Source organism: Drosophila navojoa, chromosome 4 (genome assembly GCF_054131105.1).
Source record: "Drosophila navojoa isolate 15081-1374.11 chromosome 4, UAZ_NAV_1.0, whole genome shotgun sequence".
NCBI lineage: Eukaryota > Metazoa > Arthropoda > Insecta > Diptera > Drosophilidae > Drosophila > Drosophila navojoa.
Window position 1 is genome coordinate 23,035,691 of NC_142892.1, and position 18,571 is coordinate 23,054,261.

General features: G+C 40.0%; 2 protein-coding genes across 5 annotated transcripts in view; both read left to right on the forward strand.

Annotated features, from left to right (window-relative positions):
- Positions 1–18,571, forward strand: part of dpr10 (defective proboscis extension response 10) — a 51,034-nt gene that overhangs the window by 18,948 nt on the left and 13,515 nt on the right. The gene's annotated exons all lie outside the window — the stretch shown is intronic.
- On the forward strand, positions 4,140–5,200 carry LOC108652404 (antigen 5 like allergen Cul n 1). Its single transcript, XM_018102588.3, has 3 exons — positions 4,140–4,312; positions 4,370–4,767; positions 4,838–5,200. Exons 1-3 carry the CDS (start codon positions 4,169–4,171, stop codon positions 5,100–5,102), a joined length of 807 nt encoding a protein of 268 aa, XP_017958077.1. The 5' UTR covers positions 4,140–4,168; the 3' UTR covers positions 5,103–5,200.

The following is an 18,571-nucleotide window of genomic DNA, read 5'->3' on the forward strand; positions in this document are numbered from 1 at the left end:
CTCTGTCCGTCTGTCCGTCCGTCCGTTTGAACGAGTCGATCTCAGAAGATACAACGGCTAGAGAGCTGAAATACCATACAATGGTACACTAATAGATCGGCTTCAGCTATCACTTAAGATTTATAAACATCAAACAAAATCGATTTATCATAAAGCTTAAGACCTATTGATACTATCGATTGTGCCATCGATGAACTCAACAGAGAGAAATATATTAAAGTTTATGTTTTTAGAACGTTGATGCATATTAAAGTTGAGACATGATATAGATTAGTAGTTGCTCAAAATTTCATTGGACACTTAGGTTTTGAAGTTGCTTTCATTCAATATAGCTAACATGCAATATACACCCATACACACATAAATACATATGTGTAGCTGTCTTGCTGGCCAAACTGAAATGCTCACTGGGAATAAGAGAAACTGGCTGGTGCCACGCGCTGCCCATAAATGTGGGCGGCCCACAAGCAGTACGAATGGATGATATTGGAATTGCAATACGATTTGCAATCAGCTCACGACCCCGCAGTTGAAGACGCACTCGCAGTGGCACTGGCAGTGGCAGTGGCAGTGGCACTTGTAGTCAAAGTCTTGGCAGCCACTGGCTGCCAGTGAGACGGAGTCACTGCTGAGTCGGGTTCGACTGCCATTCGGCATTGCGCATACGCCGCGTTGCACATGTCTCTGGTCTTGCGGTTGACTGTTGCAGCTCTGTCAACGGGGCTACGAGGCGTGTGTTAATAATGCGTGACATAAACTGAAGTCAGGCAGCTTCCCAGCTGCTTGACTGTTCGATGTGACGTGGACGTGACAAAACGAATTGAGTTGAGCATTTTAAGTGACAGGAGCGAAGCGTATGGCGCGTGAAGCTGAAGAAACGCCATGCAGGATTGCGACATTGTCATTGTTTTATTGACAACCAAATGTGATTCCCTCTCACACGCATTCACACATTCATTCATTTATACTGTGTCACTCCCGTACATAATATTTACGCCTGACTGCCTCTGACATGCATAACATTTAAATTTTTACCCTTAAATATGCAAATAAATGCTGCATATGGCCATGGAAGCAATGGAAGCCCACAGTCTATAGATGGGAGTGAGGCAAGAATTCAAAAAATTCAAAACTCTACTGCAGCATGTGTCTGTGTATGTGCGTGTGTGTGTAGCTGAATGTGTGAGAATTTCAATTTCCGCTTTGGCACACACACACGCACGCACAAACAAACACACACACATATACATATGTATATATATATATTCACATATAGAATGATATGCACAAGTGTGTGTATGCTAAGCATGGTGCCAATTGCCGCCAATCAAAAGAAACCAAAGTCGAAGGACGTTGCTGGCAACGCGTTGCTGATTTTTGAGGAAATTAAATGAAATTGATTTTAACCCCAAGTGTAAAAGTTCACCAGTGTGTGCAAACACATACATACATACATATGTATATGGATATGGGCTGATATGGTGGGAGTGCGAATGGGAATGTTGTCAGTCGTAGCTGCATGCAGAAGAAATTTCTGTTTATTTCACGATTAAAGCATGCGAACAATGTTTTAAATGAGAATTGACATTCGAAGTAGACTCGAGAGTAGTTAAAGCGAACTTAAAGAAGAGACCAGAGAGCAGCAGAGTTTTAGTTCATGGTATACATTTAAGCTGGTGTCGGCTGCAGCGTTTAATCCCTGTAAAAATAATTACAAACTGCAATTATTAGCTAGGAATGGGTGCCAGAGCAAATCCAATTAAGCGAAAAGCGAGTGTAAGGCGAAGCTTTTCTTGTCTCCCTTTCGTTCTGCTTTAACCGTTCCGTAAACGTGCACAAAAGTTTCCTGGAAAAATTGCAGTATCTCTCCCCAAGTGAGAAGTTTTGCAGAGCTCTGATTTAATTTACATCTGATGAGTCAGAATTTCAGTCTCCTCTGAAATACCCCCAATCCGATCTATTTAAATTGTGCTTGAGAATCGCGAACAGTGTAGAGTGCAGTCGGCTTCAGCCAGGTGCACTCGGCTTCCTTCCTTTCACCTGTTCTTTCATTTTATTTTATTTGCCTGTACGACCATAAAGCTTGAATTTTAATTGGCGTCAGCAAAAAAATAATAATAATAGCTTCCGTTATTAGACTTGGGAAACTACAGGCTTTTATTTTATTTATTTATTTTTTTTGTCAGCTCCGCGTTTTATTGCACTCATAAAAAAATAATCTGCGAAAATTCTTCATTGTTGTGACTTACTTTGCTGCTGTTGCTCTTTTGCTCTTTTGTTGATTTTCCTCGCTCGCCTGATAACAAATTAAATGGCTAACTCAACATCTTCAGATCTTGTTTACAGTTGTAAATTAATTTGCTCACAATTCATGTTGATTTTTTCTGTGATACTAACAGCTAAAGACTTGAAAGCACAAAGGCATGCTCCTTCACCAAATTATAAAATCTTTCTATACTCTTCAAATTTGTCTTTTTATTGGCAAATGAAATATAAAATATATACACATAACAAGCATTCACATGTTATTAGGAATTTAATAAAAGCCATTTGAGGCATCTAAGAAATTATTTATTCACATCAAAGGACATTTGATCACGCCATGAATGAGTCTCGATTTCTATGACATGGCCTTCGCGGGCACGTTTGCAGAAGTCCGGACATTGAACTCAATTTTCGACTCCAATTGACACTGAGGAGGCGATTTTCATTGGTAAAAAGAAGAAGAAGAGAGGAGAATGGTGTCTCTACTGTGCGGCATATATTATCCGAATGCAACACATGAAGGTTGACGCCCGAGCAATACGAACATGTTTGTTTTTGAACCCACTGAGCCGAAAGATGTTCCATCCAATTCATATCAATGATCTTGTGTGACTCATCAAGTTCACTTCGTAAATTTAGCCATAACGCATCAGCTGACGACTCGTTCATTGAGTAATTAGTAGCGGGAAAACTTATTTAGCTCTTTCTGAGCAGTAACTTAATCGGTATATTATCATTTATTTTATTGTATTAATATTTAGATTGCATTAATTACGTCAAATGAATACCCTTGACTCTCATGGTGTTCAGTTTAGTATTGTTCATTAGTCTTCTAAGTTCTGGTCCTTATATATTTTCATATTTCCATCCCTTTGTTTCGAATTGCTGATTAATTTGTCCTTTCTTTGAAGAATTTGTAAGTGCAAATGAAATATAAATTTATTGTGTCAACTTCAAATGGCTTTTTATAGCAATCATTATTAAAGCACAACAATAAAATCATATAAATGAAAGTGAAATTCAATATATGTAATGTTAAATTTAACAAATAAATTGTGCATATAAAAACTATGGAATGGAATATTTCTTTATCAATTGTAACTGGCTCGTTGGATAAGTTGGCGTAATTCCTTCTTTATCTTTTTTTTTTTTTTTTTTTTTTTTTTTTTTGTGTTGCATGTTGGCAAACTTGAAAAGCTGGGTGCCATTTAATGAAAGTGAAAAAGTGCAGGAGAAGAATGTCCGTTCGGTGCTTGGCGACAGGAAAAACTATTTCAATTGAGGTAGAAGGCGAACGGCAAGGGCATGGCCTGGCAGGGCGGCGTTTTCATTTCTCTGTCGACCATTGCGTTTTTCTATCCTTTTTGCTTCGTTTTGCTTTTTGTCTTTTCATGAATTGCAGCAGAGATTCAGAGAACATTCTGTGTTCTGTTTACGGCTTAAATTGCAGCATGAAAAGAAATTTTGTGTTGACATTTCAGCACTCATCTATCTTTACCCTTTCTACTCTACTGTTATTCTGTAATTTTTTCTACTTCTTTGTCTCCTTTTTTTTCCGTAAGTGTCAAGTGTGGCAGGTCGAGGCGGCAAGCTGTTCACTGAGGCACTTTGAATGCCTTTGGCATTGATAGCTCCTGAACAGAAGTTGGATTTATTTGCATGACATTTGAACCAATGAAGTTTGTGTGTGTGAGTGTAGTGTTTGTGTGTGTGTAGGTGTCTGCTGTGTGCTGAATAATTAGCCAATCCGCATTGGCATGAGTAAGCTTTAGTAAACTGATTAGCAACAGTTGTTCTGGCCAAAAACAGTTGGTAAAGCTCCAGCGCTTGAGCTGGCTAAGTGGCCAGAATCAACTATAAAAGCCGCAGTCCCACACCGAGCACTCAACACAAGCCAAGTAACATGCCGCATTACACCAAGCATCTGTTGGCCATAGTTTCACTGGTGATGCTGCAGCAGATTGACTGCCAGGATGCAGCTAAGAACTACTGCCAGCCAGGCCTGTGTCCCACTCTGAGACGGCATATTGGCTGCAAGAACAATGGCGTAAGTATCGCCTCAGTGGCTCTGCCCCACTAGCTGATCTCATGTCCATTCCATCAGGAGTTGTCCAAGACATGTCCACCGACGGCCAAGCTTCTGAATATTACCGAGTACCAGGCCATCATCCTCAACCAGCACAACCAGGCACGCAATTTGCTCGCCTCCGGAAAGCTGGAGGGCCTGAGAGCCCCCGAGAGAATGGCCACGATGCAGTGGAACGAGGAACTGGAGATGCTAGCAACGCTGAATGTTAGGCAGTGTGCGAAGCACTACGATGCGTGCCACAATACTCTGGAGTTCCGCAATTCCGGCCAAAACGTGGCTTTGGCTGTCATTGACAAAACCGATGTCAGCAATGAGCAGCTGATCAACTCCACCATCGATCGCTGGTGGGATCAATACAAGAACATCACACAGCAGCGAGTGGACTACTTTCCCAAGGAATCCAAACTTAGCGAGTGCGTAAATGCAATTCCAAGGAAATTTCTTTCTCTATTTGCCCCTCAATCCTCTCTCCCCTCTCGACAGCCCCGTGCGCAACTTTGCGGTGATGGCGCGCGATAACAACACACACGTGGGCTGCGCGGCCATCAGATTCAGCAAGGGACCTGTGGATAACTTCCTAATGGCCTGTAACTACGCCAGCAATTTCATGCCCGAGCATGCCATTTATAGGGTGAAGAGCCTCAACTGCCAAGGCGGCTATGACAGAGTCTATCCGGCTCTGTGCAAGGCGGGCGAGCTCTACCGAGAGGTCGAGCCACTGGAGCCCATCATGTGGGGAAATAAGTAATATTCATATCAGCCATTTATGGAATATTTATATGCATACAGTCTATCCAGCTATAGAGTGCCGGCACAATAAAGTCGACGTAAAACGTTTTAGCTCAACTGTCAATCAAATTTACTCATGCATCTGGGCTCAATTAAAGAGGGGGGCTCGAATGTTTATTGGGTGTGTTATTAAACAATAGAATTTCATCAAAGCCAACAGCAACAGAAAACTAATGCATATTGAAAACTGTAATGCAACTCAGAGTTTGTTTTATTTGAAAAAAAAAAAAAAAAAAAAAACTTTTTATATACATCTATTTATTTATTTGTGGCTTTTGCAAGGCTTTGGAAATCAACTCAGTTTCATATTTAATCTGAGGCATTTGAAGTGAAGATTTTATGAACTATTGCCAAAGTAATGAACATATTGAAAAAGGGAGACACATGTGTATCCAATCAGGCCATGTTGAATATGTGTTACAAATTTTGCGATATTTTTTCTACATTGTCTCTTTGGTAAAGCAATACTTGCTTAAAAATATCATGCAACACTAGCCAGGTCCATTTAACATGTTGATTTGTGTGTCGGAGCGTGAGGCAACCATATATCATCGCCTTTATGACAGCCACCTTCAATGGAGGGTGCAAGGGAGCGCGGGAGGCGGGGCCAGCTCATCACCATTCACATGCAGCAACTAGCACACAGGCATGCGTATAGGGCATATACATATGTAGGCCTGGCATCATCCCATCTTTCCATTATCATCATCAGTTTGAGCATCAGCTAAAATATGATACGCGTTGTTTCTGAGTCTGAGACTCTGCCAACGACGCGTCGTCGACAAGTTGGCATCTAATTTTAACGTCAATATACGCAATGTAAAAACGTGTCTTCATCAACGTTCCACGGCTCGTAATCTGCTGCTGCCGTCCGTCCTTTGCCGCGCCCCCACGCCCATCACTTGCAGCGCTCTGCTCTAGCCTGCCCCCACGCAGTTTTAAGTGCCTATTAATAATGTTGCCCTGGTCTGGCTGGGGCAATTTTTCCGTTCGTATTTTGTTCTGCTTTGCTTTGCTCTGCTTTGCTTTGCTTTATTTTTAGTGTACATCGTTAGCAAGCATTCTGCTGCGTTCTTCTGCGTTTAATATGCCGTTATGTCGTCAAATCTTAGGATCATTAAAAACAACAACAACGACAACAGCAACAACAGAAACAACGACAACAACGCAAAGAAACCAAAACAACGTTAGCCAAGCGAAGAGCTCTCAAAAAGTGATTCCATTCTGCCATTGTCACATTTACAGATAATTAATAGTCGCCCAAATGACGGCTACATAAAATATGCCCCAATTAAACAGAATCCCGGACTTGGCCAGGTGACTGAGTCCGAGCAGGGCTACGAAGGTACACCGGGAGCAGTTCACCCGATATATGCATAAATTAGTTGTTAGTGCATTTCATAAAATTATGCATACTTATTGTTAATTATGTTGTTAAATTCGAGGTGCTCATTTGGCAAATATAATTTACGTTCTTCATGCTCATTAAATTCATGTAAAAGCGCAGTCAACATATTTTATTAGGCGCATTATGTCGTAAAAGCAGCTGAAAGGCTAAACTCACCTGACAACAACTGCCAAATACTCTGCACAAAGACTAAAATTAGGTGGGGGACTATAAAAAAATCAGATATAATAGGTCTTGGGCTGATCAACCTCCTTCCCAGCGTCTGTGTGGACGATACTGCAAAGGGAATGCTTATGCCTTAGAGCTGTTGAAGGTTTTTGTATATTAGAATACATTTTTGAGTACGAATTATCGATACTGAAGGACAACTATTTGCATTGTATATATGTAAGTCATGACATGTGCCATACATGAAAACACTGTTTCACGCAGTTGGTGCCGTCTGCGTGCCACGCTCTGAGTTACCTTGAGTTCATTTCAACTGGGAGATTGGGGTGACACAATTTATGAAAATGTAAATGCTGCCTAGAGACGTGCTTGAGACGCAAGTAGATTGGCTCCAGCTCAGGATAGGCTCTGTGGCTAATGTCTTTACTTATTATTTTAATTATTATATTTTATTGAAATTCTATTATAATTATATTTACATATTTTTTTGTTTTCACATTTTTGCACATGACTTTATTATGTATAAATAAATGTCTTAGCACAGCTAAAAATTTCTCATAAATATTTCACAGTCGTCATTAGGCAAATGGCGTGCGTATATGTACAGCTAATGCGCAAGTAAAACTAAATTTATATATTTTAAATTGGGGTCCCTCGACGCCTCTCACTTTTTATTGTTGACATATTTTGTTGGGGCCTTTGGATGCGGCCTGGTCGTAAAATAGAAATTAATGCGCGAATTATAGCCAACGAAATATGGCATTGGATTTGTTTTGGCTTTCTGCTGCGGGAAACGTGGTCGAGTTTAAACAAGTTAGTCTGATATAATATGAGATCGAAACGAGCATAAATTACAGAAGCGTGCATGGAGATGAGAACAAAGCGCTTATGATTTAGTATGGGCGAAATCAACGCTATTTAAATGTTTAATGAGCAGTCAGATGTGTCAACAGGCTAAATGAAAATTTATTTAATTAGAAGTCGGACAGGCCGACACAAATACACGCAACGGCATGACAAGTGGGCTCTCATAACTTTTGAGCCAGCGACGATGTATGTGTATTTGTATTTTGAACTGTTTGGTCAGCTATGCGAAATGAACAAGGGGAACATGTCGACGAATGTCTAAAATGGCAATCAAAAGTTGCCCAAGAATTTGGGAAGATAACAAAAGTTTTGATTTATGAAATATGCGCTAAAAATACAAATAGCATTTGATGACATTTGCTCCGGCGGCCATATCGTAAACAAATTCCCAAACAAGTCCAATAAAGGCCTTAAGGGGCTTTGATTTATCATGGCTGAATGCTGCGACATTAAAGTGGCCGCAAATGTTTTTTGGCCGCCCATGCGAATGTCATAGAGGGCATCATAAATAATCCAAATAAAACTTTCGCCAAGCCCCCGATCAGCAAAAAGGATTGGCAAGCCTTTCTACGAGGGCCCACAACTTTCTGGCAATGCAAATTACCAAGAAATTTTGCGTCCCACCCGAGGACATCAGGCTACCTATCAGCCCTACACATGTTAGCATGTGTTGTCCACAAACATGCCATTTGAGCCACAAACTTGCCATTGCTGCCTCATTTATTTTATGGCTGCGTCGCTTTAAGTTATTTTTCTTCATTATATTTTATATGCAGCTGGATCATAGTCCGACAACAGCCGCCGGCATTTGGCAATCAACGCAAATGTTACGTTTATTTGCCCAAACAATTTTCTCTCTATTCTCTGGCTGTACTATGTGTTTGTGAGTGTGTGAGGGATCTGTATGCGTGCGGAAAATGTCAAATGGTCGCCTAAGCTGGCTATCACACATACGGCCCGTTGTACGTCCAGCCACTCTTCGCTCGTCGTCCGCTCATTTGCAGCTCGTCAGTTCATTTCTGGGGTCTTAGCGCACAGTTCATTAGCGCCGTCCCAAACTTGGCTTATTAATCCTTAAATCCCCATCGGAGCTGGCGCCAAGACAAGCCCCAGGCCCTGGCCGCCACTCGCCATTTGGCTGTCGACAGTTGTCATTAGGCTCTGGCATAAACAGCAAATTAAGTTTTACTGCTTCATATATATTGGGCACTCCAGCTGACTCTTAGTTTCTGCTGTGGGCCGTGCACTCCGAGGGCCCACGCTGAGGCGCTCCGTCGTGCCACGGACCGTGTAATTTCAGCCGTTCCTATTGATATTTGATTGTTTGTAATGAGCTGTGTACACATCCAGCCACTGAGCAAATGAATAAAACATCGATGCGGGGGCGACTCGAATTTCGATTCAGTGGCTACCATGGGTATATATTATCATGACGTCGGCATGCCTACTCCAAAAGTATTAAAAATAATAACACAAATGAAAATTTTGTGGACAGTCAGGGGTCGATTCCAATTATCGCAGCTAATTATGACGCATTAATTAAAAAGTGTATTCTGTGGCAGTGAGTTTTAATGTCAAATTGCCTGAACGTGTAGAAAATGTTTTTTGGTATGTGCTTTAAATTTAAACGATGTGCTGCTAGTCATTAATCAAGCTAAGCCAAAAAACAGGTCAAGCGTATAAAATATATGCACATTGGAAATGTGGCTTAAAGAAATAATTGATTAGGCATTTACAGCTCAGCAATCGAGTGCACATACATACATAAATATGTGTGTGTAGCATAGAAACATTTTGCGTGGGAGGCCGAGAGAATTTATAAATACTTCAATTAAAAAGCATCTCGATTTGAATTGCCTAATTAATATCGATTTATGGTTGATATTTTCAATTAATTAACACGAATTTATCAATTCACTCTTTGAACAATTTCATTTGCGAGAGTCTTCTTGCCCGGGGCTTTACAATAATTTATTGCTCTGAGTCAGGTCCTCAACAGCTTTAAATTGGACTCGCATCGATTTCACATGCCAAAGGCCACTTTCATGTTTGATTCGCTCTCTGCGTGATTCATTTCATCTGTTTTTGTTTTACGAGCGCTTGCAGCGCCAATTGTGCGGCAAACATAATTCAATTAACGCCTGGTCAGTGGATGCACAGTGGATTCCCTCGCACACAAATCACACTCGAAACTGTATACACTCCCACACACACACACACACACACCACACACATGAACAAGCGCGGGCCTCTGGCCGAGCTGATTGACTACCAATCTGCGAGCCTGCACAGCGCCAAATGGCCGGAAAGTGGCGCTTTACAATTTTGCAATTTCCGCCACTACACAACATCAAACAGAAAATACTTGACGCTTTCAACTCGCTGGACTATTTTCCTCTTTGCCTACGTCTACCTCACTCTCACTCCCTCTCGTACCCTTGTCTAGTAGCAACGGCCCCAAAATAGTGAAAAGGTTGTGCGAAAATGCGGAAGAAAGAATCCTAATCAGTGGGAGTCTGACATCTACCGGCATTTGAGCAAATCAGGCCGCCGCTAAAAATAAAGTCCCCAGCAAATATTATTAGATCGAGAATCAAGCTTAAAGCGCTGTTTATTTAAGCCAGTTATTGTATATTGGCTAGCGAAAAATGTAATTAAGCCACTGGTTCAAGTTTCTACTTCAGTGCTCGCGTGCAATTTTTGTACATATTTATGATTGTAAAGGCAATCAACAAATTTCCCATGGAGCAGCTTTCCATTCAAATTTCTAGCATATTTGAGCAAGCTGAAATCTTTTTTTTTCGCGAAGATAAAAGAGTATATCGGACAATGGCATACTCGTTGTCCGTCCGCCCATTGTACGTCAGTCTTCCTGCTGAGCAATTTAGTGGAAATTTCAAATATTTGCTCGCTGCGTATCTCAATTTTTATAAGATTGAAGGACCTACAAGAAGCGAGCCAATGGTGGGGACGCAACAAACTGAGAAATGCAATAGCAAATATTCTATAGATTAGATAGGCAGATTGATGTATTTTGATAATCTCTAGATATGTATATATATCCACTCAAATGCGTTTTTGGCAAGCTGCAAAACAAGACAAGATTCAATAGAGTTTGGCAAGCTGACTTCCTTTCAAATACGAATGCAAAAGTATTGTGCTTTTTCTAAATCAAACCGTAATTTGAATGGATTAGTCCTTAGGTATTCACCAGTTACAACTTAAATTCAGTGAAATCCCAATAATTGATAAGCACAAGTAATTGAACTTTTTCAAGACTCTCATTCAGTGATGCTCAAACAAATATTGTTAACCAATTAGGTTGTTCCTGAGGTTTCAATATCCTAGAGAAAGATCTTCGCATTTTTGTGTAGCATCAATGTGTAAAGTCTTTTGCCTTTTTACATTGTTTACATTTGTTTCCTTATCAAAGACTATAATATTTAATTATTTATTTATTTATTTTTGTTCATTTGATTGGGGCTTAAATTTATTTGGCATTAATTAATTAATTAATCTGTTGAGCAATCTTTCAAAATTCAGTATGTACATTGACATACCGACCACATAGATAGCGAAAAGAAACTAAGAGTGGCTTCACTGACAACAAATTTTGCGTTGCATTCAGAATAAAGGTTTCGAAAAACAAATTTGAGGTATATTGGGTAATTATATTATCGAGGGTTTCGGTTTAGCCGGGGGAAAAATTAATCATTTATCATTCGAATGCTATACTTGTTCCAAAAGGTGCGTCTTCTAACGCTTAGTAATATAGATAGACCCATGAATAAAGCTCAGCGTATTATTGTCTTTTATATATTACTGCGTTGACCATGAAAGAGTATCACGCAGTCATACAAATTGTTGACTTTGCTATTAAAATTTTACTGAGCTTCGTTGATATTTGAAATATTTCTAGTAATTGTTTCATCCATGTCGAATTTAATGCAGGCATTGGACGTTTTGACATGTGCTCTAATCATATATCAATATTTATTTACAATATCATTTCCGCATTGGTATTAAATGTGAAATAATTATTTGCGCTTCGGAATTGTTGTTGTATTAGCATTTATTTAGTTTGGAAATTAAATTTAATCGATTGTGATTGCTGTCGCAGCGCGCATTCTCACGCGTGGCGCAAATATTGAATTTTAATTAGAATCAATTTTATAGTTGGTCCTCGATTCGAACTTGTGATTTTGGTGCTTTGGGGCTGTCGCGCCCCGTCCCCGGATGCCATGACTGGCAATGTAATTGCTTTAAATAATAACACGACAAGAAAAGTACATTAATAAACATCACCGCCAAAAGGAGGACAACAAAATTAGGGAAGTTTCGCTTTAAAGCTCGACATGCGATGAAGCGCACTGCCAACTCAACGTGGAGGCGGAACGCTGCTTGACTGCCCTCAGCATTCACTTCCGCTTCCGTTCGTTGCCACTGCACATTATTCACATGCTGTCGTGCTGTTGTGACCAGCTCTGTTGCATGCACTTAACAATCAGCGAGCTCTGGTCATCGACATCCCCAACGGCTCATAGACAATGCGTGCGGCCCTTGTATTGGTAATTATGCATACTTTATTAGGCTTCAAGTTCCTGGAAATGTTTTGCGTATTGATTTTTACCCTACTTGACATATATATTGACAAATTAAACAGTGCAAAGTCAATCGAGTAATATTGCATAAGATAGACTCTACATGTCAGTCGGTAATGGCTTCCGCTGCAAATAAATTATATAAGTCCTACAAATATATTATATCCTTTTAACTTTTAGTCAGCTTATACTTAACACTCGTTATTTTGATATGCTAAATCCCAATGCTTCATTGCTTGCACACTTGGGAAACCCTTTGTGGTAAAAGCGAATACATATCGCATAAAATTTATGGGGCTGAGGACCAATAGAAATATCCCTACCCTTTTGTTAAATTTGATTCCAGCACAATGTCTCACTCCAGCTGATCGGGCTGGACTAAACTGTGATGCATGTAGCAACTGATTGATATGTTTTAATAAACATCAAAAAATCGAATCAAACAGTCGCTGAAAAATTTTTGAATGTTTTTCCAAAGGAATCCAGAAGCACAAACAGGACCTATGGACCTGAGGTTGAATGTCTTTACAATCTGTCTGTATAGATCATGGTCACAAATAATGCAAAGGCCACAAGAATTGCTTATGTGTTTATATAATGAGTTAATGAGAATGTAAAGATTATAGGTTAAGCATAAATGTTTTGCGTTTCTCCATCTGTATAGATCAATGTCATTGCATTCATAGATGCATTAAAGTCGTGTAGATTAAATTTACGTATTTAAGCACTGCAAAAATAGCTGAAAACCTTAAATTCGGGCCCCAAACGAGTTGATATGCCAGTTGGCAATAAAAAATGCAACATTAAATGGGCGTTTCACATAAATAAAGCCGCTGGAATTGGGTTAAAAATTAACTACGCCAAATTTAAATCAACTGCGTGGAGAACCCCATCGTAGTTGCTGCTTGTCAGCGAGTTCTGGTTCTGCCTTCGGGACCGGTGGTAAAAAATCGACTCGATGCCGATGCCGATGCCGATGCCGATGGCAGCCTGCCTGACTGCCTGGCTGCCGGCTGCCGGCTGCCTGCTAGCAAGCCGTAAATAAAGACCAGCAAACATTAATAACTCCCATTGGGTGTGTTAACAGGCAATGACCAAAAGAGGGCAGGCCTGGCATGGATTTGGACTACGCTTTTGCTGCTATTACCTACCCTCTGGATCTGGGCTCCTGGCCTGGATTTCTCACTCCCTCTCTCTCTCTCTCTCTCTCTCTCTCGCTCTTTCTGCATAAATTGCAGTAAAAACGACACGAAAATAACTAGCCATGTTCTTGTTGCTATTTGTTGTTGTCGTTTTTGCTGTCTATGAAAAACGATGTGCAACAAAAGTAGCGTAGAAAGAGCAGGTGAAAAATTGCACATACGTCAGGTGCGCCCGTGGCCCGAGAATGCTGCGAAGCAAGCGACGTGTAATGCATGTAAGACAATCATTTTGACAAGCCAGCAGTAACAGTAGCACTACTGTGTTTACATTCAGCCACACCCCATCCTAGACGCTGTCTGGCCCAGGCGACCTGCCACCTGCCGCACCTGGCACCTGGCCGCCTGCCATCGAGTTACTCATTGGCCCGTCTCTCGCCTGGCTGCCTTTTGATTATTATGCACTTTGATACTTATCTTTAATTGAGGTAGCTTTTCCCCGAGAGCAGCTGAAAGCTTTCTTTTTACGCTACACTTAACTCAGAATTATTTTGTCGTGTTTCATTTTTTGCCTCGCTTTTTTCTTCATTTACTTATTTATTTATTTTATTTTTTGTCATGCTGACTTTACTAATTTACGAACAACGAGAAGGCGTAGTCTTATTATTTAGCAACTGACTTTGTTGAGATTTATGCGGAAAATACGAGCTTTAGTCAAGTAAAATAATAATCAAAAGTGCCTGAATCTACCATACACTCAGCCCAGCCAGGATCGGGCTGCTCCCTACAATATACGACTTTTTTTTATCAACAAGAACAGAAAAGGCATAAAAAGAACCCTTCTCACACGCATGCCCTAAGCTGTGCACCTCTGCCTATTCAGCTTTTAGTTTAAAAACACGAGCCACTGAAGAATGCGTTATTAAATAACTTTGCTCCGAGCTTCATGAACTTATTGGTGCACACGCGTAAATATTATAAAGAGAAATGTTCTTTAAAGCTTCAGAGTTTAAGCGAGTCATATGGGTGAATGAGATATGCCACAGGGGAAATTTAATCAGACCTGTCTAGCCTATATATATATATATATATATATATATATATGTCGAAGAGCAAGTAGTACTAATTTGTTGGCGCGCACTATAATTGTGCTTCTATTTCCCTTTATGCGTGCCTTCGAACTTGTGCGAGTGTGAGTCGAGCTTGTGTGTTTGATGCCCTTGAACAAAGAATGCTCTATGACAGTGTATGGTGGTTGTTTTGGTCACACATGAGCGCAACCTACATAGTGAAATTATTGAGAGTATTTGGTGGTCAGTATGTGAAATAAGAGTTGTTTGCTATTTCACAACTATTGTAATTTCATAAGAGTATTGCATCAGCCGTTTGATGTGTTGTGACTGGAATATGATTTTTAGCATGGAAATGTCCCGTTGTAGCTAGGCGACAGCGTTTGTAGCTGTCGCTGAGTGTGGTTCGGTGGCAAGCACAAGAAATGGTTGAGACAAAGAGGTCAGTTACGTTTAGAACTTGTCCGCCGCCGGAACTCGCTGCACAATGGAGATTAATCAAGAGAATACTAGTGCTTCAACAAGAATACTAGTGCTTCGACATCAGAAGTGGGATTCGGCTCACTATCTACCACTCTGAATGAGCCTCTATGAATATTAATTGAGCAACAAAATAAAAATTTAATCGAGCTTGTAAAGCATTGCAACTGAAACAACAAATAATAAGACAATAGTGTTGCCAAAACTCAACGCAGAAGTTGCTGGCGCCGACGCAGCAGCATGGTGCGCTACAGTGAATATCATCATGGCGGAAAATCTCATAAAAGGCAGTGCATTAGTGATGGCTTTGAGTGCAGCGTTGGATGGCAGTGCATCGCAGTGGCTTTCACAAACATGTTATCCTGACATAACTTGTGCGGAATTTTCATTGGTCAAAGAAAAGATAAGTTCTAAGTTAATTGGTAAAAGAATTAATAATGTAGTAATTTTAAAGGGTATTGGCAATGGTAGTATTTGTAGTACATTGCAAATACTTGGTAATGTAAAAATTAACAATTTTTTGCATTGAGATACTATTTCATGTTTTGGGGGATGAAAAGTTGAAAAAAGATGTCGTGATTGGTCGAGAAATATTGTCTAATGGGTTTCATATCATTATGTCTCCCGGAAAATTTGAAGTTATCAGATCGAAAATTGTAAACCGTTGTTCAAATGATGATATATTTGGGCCTTGCTGCTGTTCTGTGTGGGTGCACGCGCACGCTCGCTCATACATGTATGTGTTGCGGTTGTTGTGTCTGTCTCGCTCTAATTTACTGTCGTGCCCAGACTGCGTCAGACAGAGACGTCTGCCAGGTTAGGATAACGGATCGGGGAAGAAACGAATGGAATTGAAATAACGGCAGTCGCATAGTCACACATACAACCTTAAGCGTTATTGTGAAGTACATTTTATTCTTTCCTCTTTACGCTCTTAATCTTGAAATATAGTGATGACACGATGCTTATAATAGTGATAACACGATATTCATAATATTGTGAAGACACGACACTTATATTTTTTTTTCTTTGTATAAGTCGGTTTTGGCCTTGAGACAATTTATCGGATTGGCATCATATGTTCGGCAATTTATACAAGAATTTTCGTGTTCGATGAAGCCATTATATATTTTGACGTTGGAAAAGAACGAGTTTGTCTGGAAGCCAGAACATAAACAAATAAGACAAAAAGTTGTTTCTCTGCTTACGCAGAAGCCAGTCTTAGTAATATTTGACCCCCAATACCCGATTGAGTTGCATATGGATGCAAGTGCTCCAGGATACGGAGCCATTCTATTACATAGAATCAACAATAAGGCTCATGTCGTTGAGTTTTTCAGTAAGGCAACTTCATATGCTGAGTCACGATACCGTTCTTAGGAATTAGAAACTCTCGCGGTTGTCATGGCTATAAAGCATTTCCGACATTATTTGACGGACAGAGAGTTCGTCGTTCTTACTGATTGCAACTCACAAACGTTCACGTTTGATTTGCAGTATAGAGAGTGCAAGAGAATGGTAGAACACGATCCTTGCCAATTGTCCCAAGAGCGTTCAGATGGTCTGTAATAAATCAGATTCATGAATCAATTATGCATTTAGGCTGGGAGAAGACGTTGGATAAGGCCTATGACTATTACTGGTTTGAAATCATGTCCAAGTATATACGAAAGTTCGTCGAAAACTAAGTGGGAAGTCTGATCAAAAGGAGTATGTTATTGTCCAAATAGATGCTTTCACTAAATTTGCCTATTTAACACACACGGTCAAGATTGATGCTAAGAGCTGCATAATTGTTGTGACATCAGCTGTATCATTGTTTGGAGTACCAAACCTCATAATCGCAGGCCAGGGTAGGTGTTTCGCCAATACAAAGTTTAGCGAGTTTGTTATAAACAGAAAATATGCTTGCATTTAATTGCGACGGGCGCAAGTAGAGCAAACGGATAAGTTGAACGGACTATGAACACCTTGAAAATCTGTTAACTGCAGTTGAGACTAGCAATCGAGAGGTTCAGTTAGCCTTAAATTGTACAGTAAGTCGTGTAACAAAGGCAAGTCCTTTAGAATTGTTTATTGGTAAGGTTGCTCGACCGTTGGGGCTGCTCCCACTGTGCGACACGACACATGAGGTCGATTTGGTAGAATCAAGAGCACGGGCAGCGGAAAATATTCCAGGAGCAGCTTACAATAAAGCGTGATTTGATAAAACCAAAGCTAAATTAGTTAGATATAAAAAAGGCGACTTTGTGTTGTTGAGGATTGAAGAAAGGCATCAGACGAAATTAAGTCCCAAGTTTAGAGGGCCGTTGCAGATATTTGAATTGGTAGACGGAGGGGTACACAATTGAAATGGAAAGTTGCGACGAGGATTTGAATATAATTGAAAGAGACATTAATGGATTGATTGAAAGAGAAGCTGTTGAAAGAGACAGTAATGGATTGATTGAAAGTGAAGCTGTTGCAAGAGACAGTAATGAAGTAATTGAAGCTGTTGTAAGAGACAGTAATGAAGTAATTGAGAGAGAAGCTGTTGCAAGAGACAGTAATGAAGTAATTGAGAGAGAAGCTGTTGCAAGAGACAGTAATGAAGTAATTGAGAGAGAAGCTGTTGCAAGAGACAGTAATGAAGTAATTGAATGGGAAGCTGTTGCAAGAGACAGTAATGAAGTAAATGAAAGAGACACTGTTGCAAGAGACAGTAATGAAATAAGAGATGGTGAAATGTTCTGATCGTAGCGTGTGGCACATGAGATAATTTGATGTAGAACGAGCTAAGGTTATGATAATGCGAACAATTATGAAGAATTTGAGCTAAGTAGGAAGATAAATTTATGTCAACCTAAGAATAAAACTAAAATCGGAAATAAGATTTTATATAAAACTGTAAGAAGAAAAAAATGTAAAAAGATATTCAGTTGTAATGGATCAATTTATGAGATAAAACGGAATCTTATGCTTAATATTTGGTAAATAAATTGATGATGTGGAAAAGCTTGGTATAATATTACACGAGGCCGTGTTAAGGTCAGGATGGCCGTGTCGAAGAGCAAGTAGTACTAATTTGTTGGCGCGCACTATAATTGTGCTTCTATTTCCCTTTATGCGTGCCTTCGAACTTGTGCGAGTGTGAGTCGAGCTTGTGTGTTTGATGCCCTTGAACAAAGAATGCTCTATGACAGTGTATGGTGGTTGTTTTGGTCACACATGAGCGCAACCTACATAGTGAAATTATTGAGAGTATTTGGTGGTCAGTATGTGAAATAAGAGTTGTTTGCTATTTCACAACTATTGTAATTTCATAAGAGTATTGCATCAGCCGTTTGATGTGTTGTGACTGGAATATGATTTTTAGCATGGAAATGTCCCGTTGTAGCTAGGCGACAGCGTTTGTAGCTGTCGCTGAGTGTGGTTCGGTGGCAAGCACAAGAAATGGTTGAGACAAAGAGGTCAGTTACGTTTAGAACTTGTCCGCCGCCGGAACTCGCTGCACAATGGAGATTAATCAAGAGAATACTAGTGCTTCAACAAGAATACTAGTGCTTCGACATATATATATATATATATATATATATATATATATATGTTAAGAAGAATTTGGCCAGCTTTGCTAAACTTCAATATAAGTAGAATATCAATATTAGTCTTAACTATGAGCAATATTCAATGGAGCCTTGAACCAACTTTTTATCTTT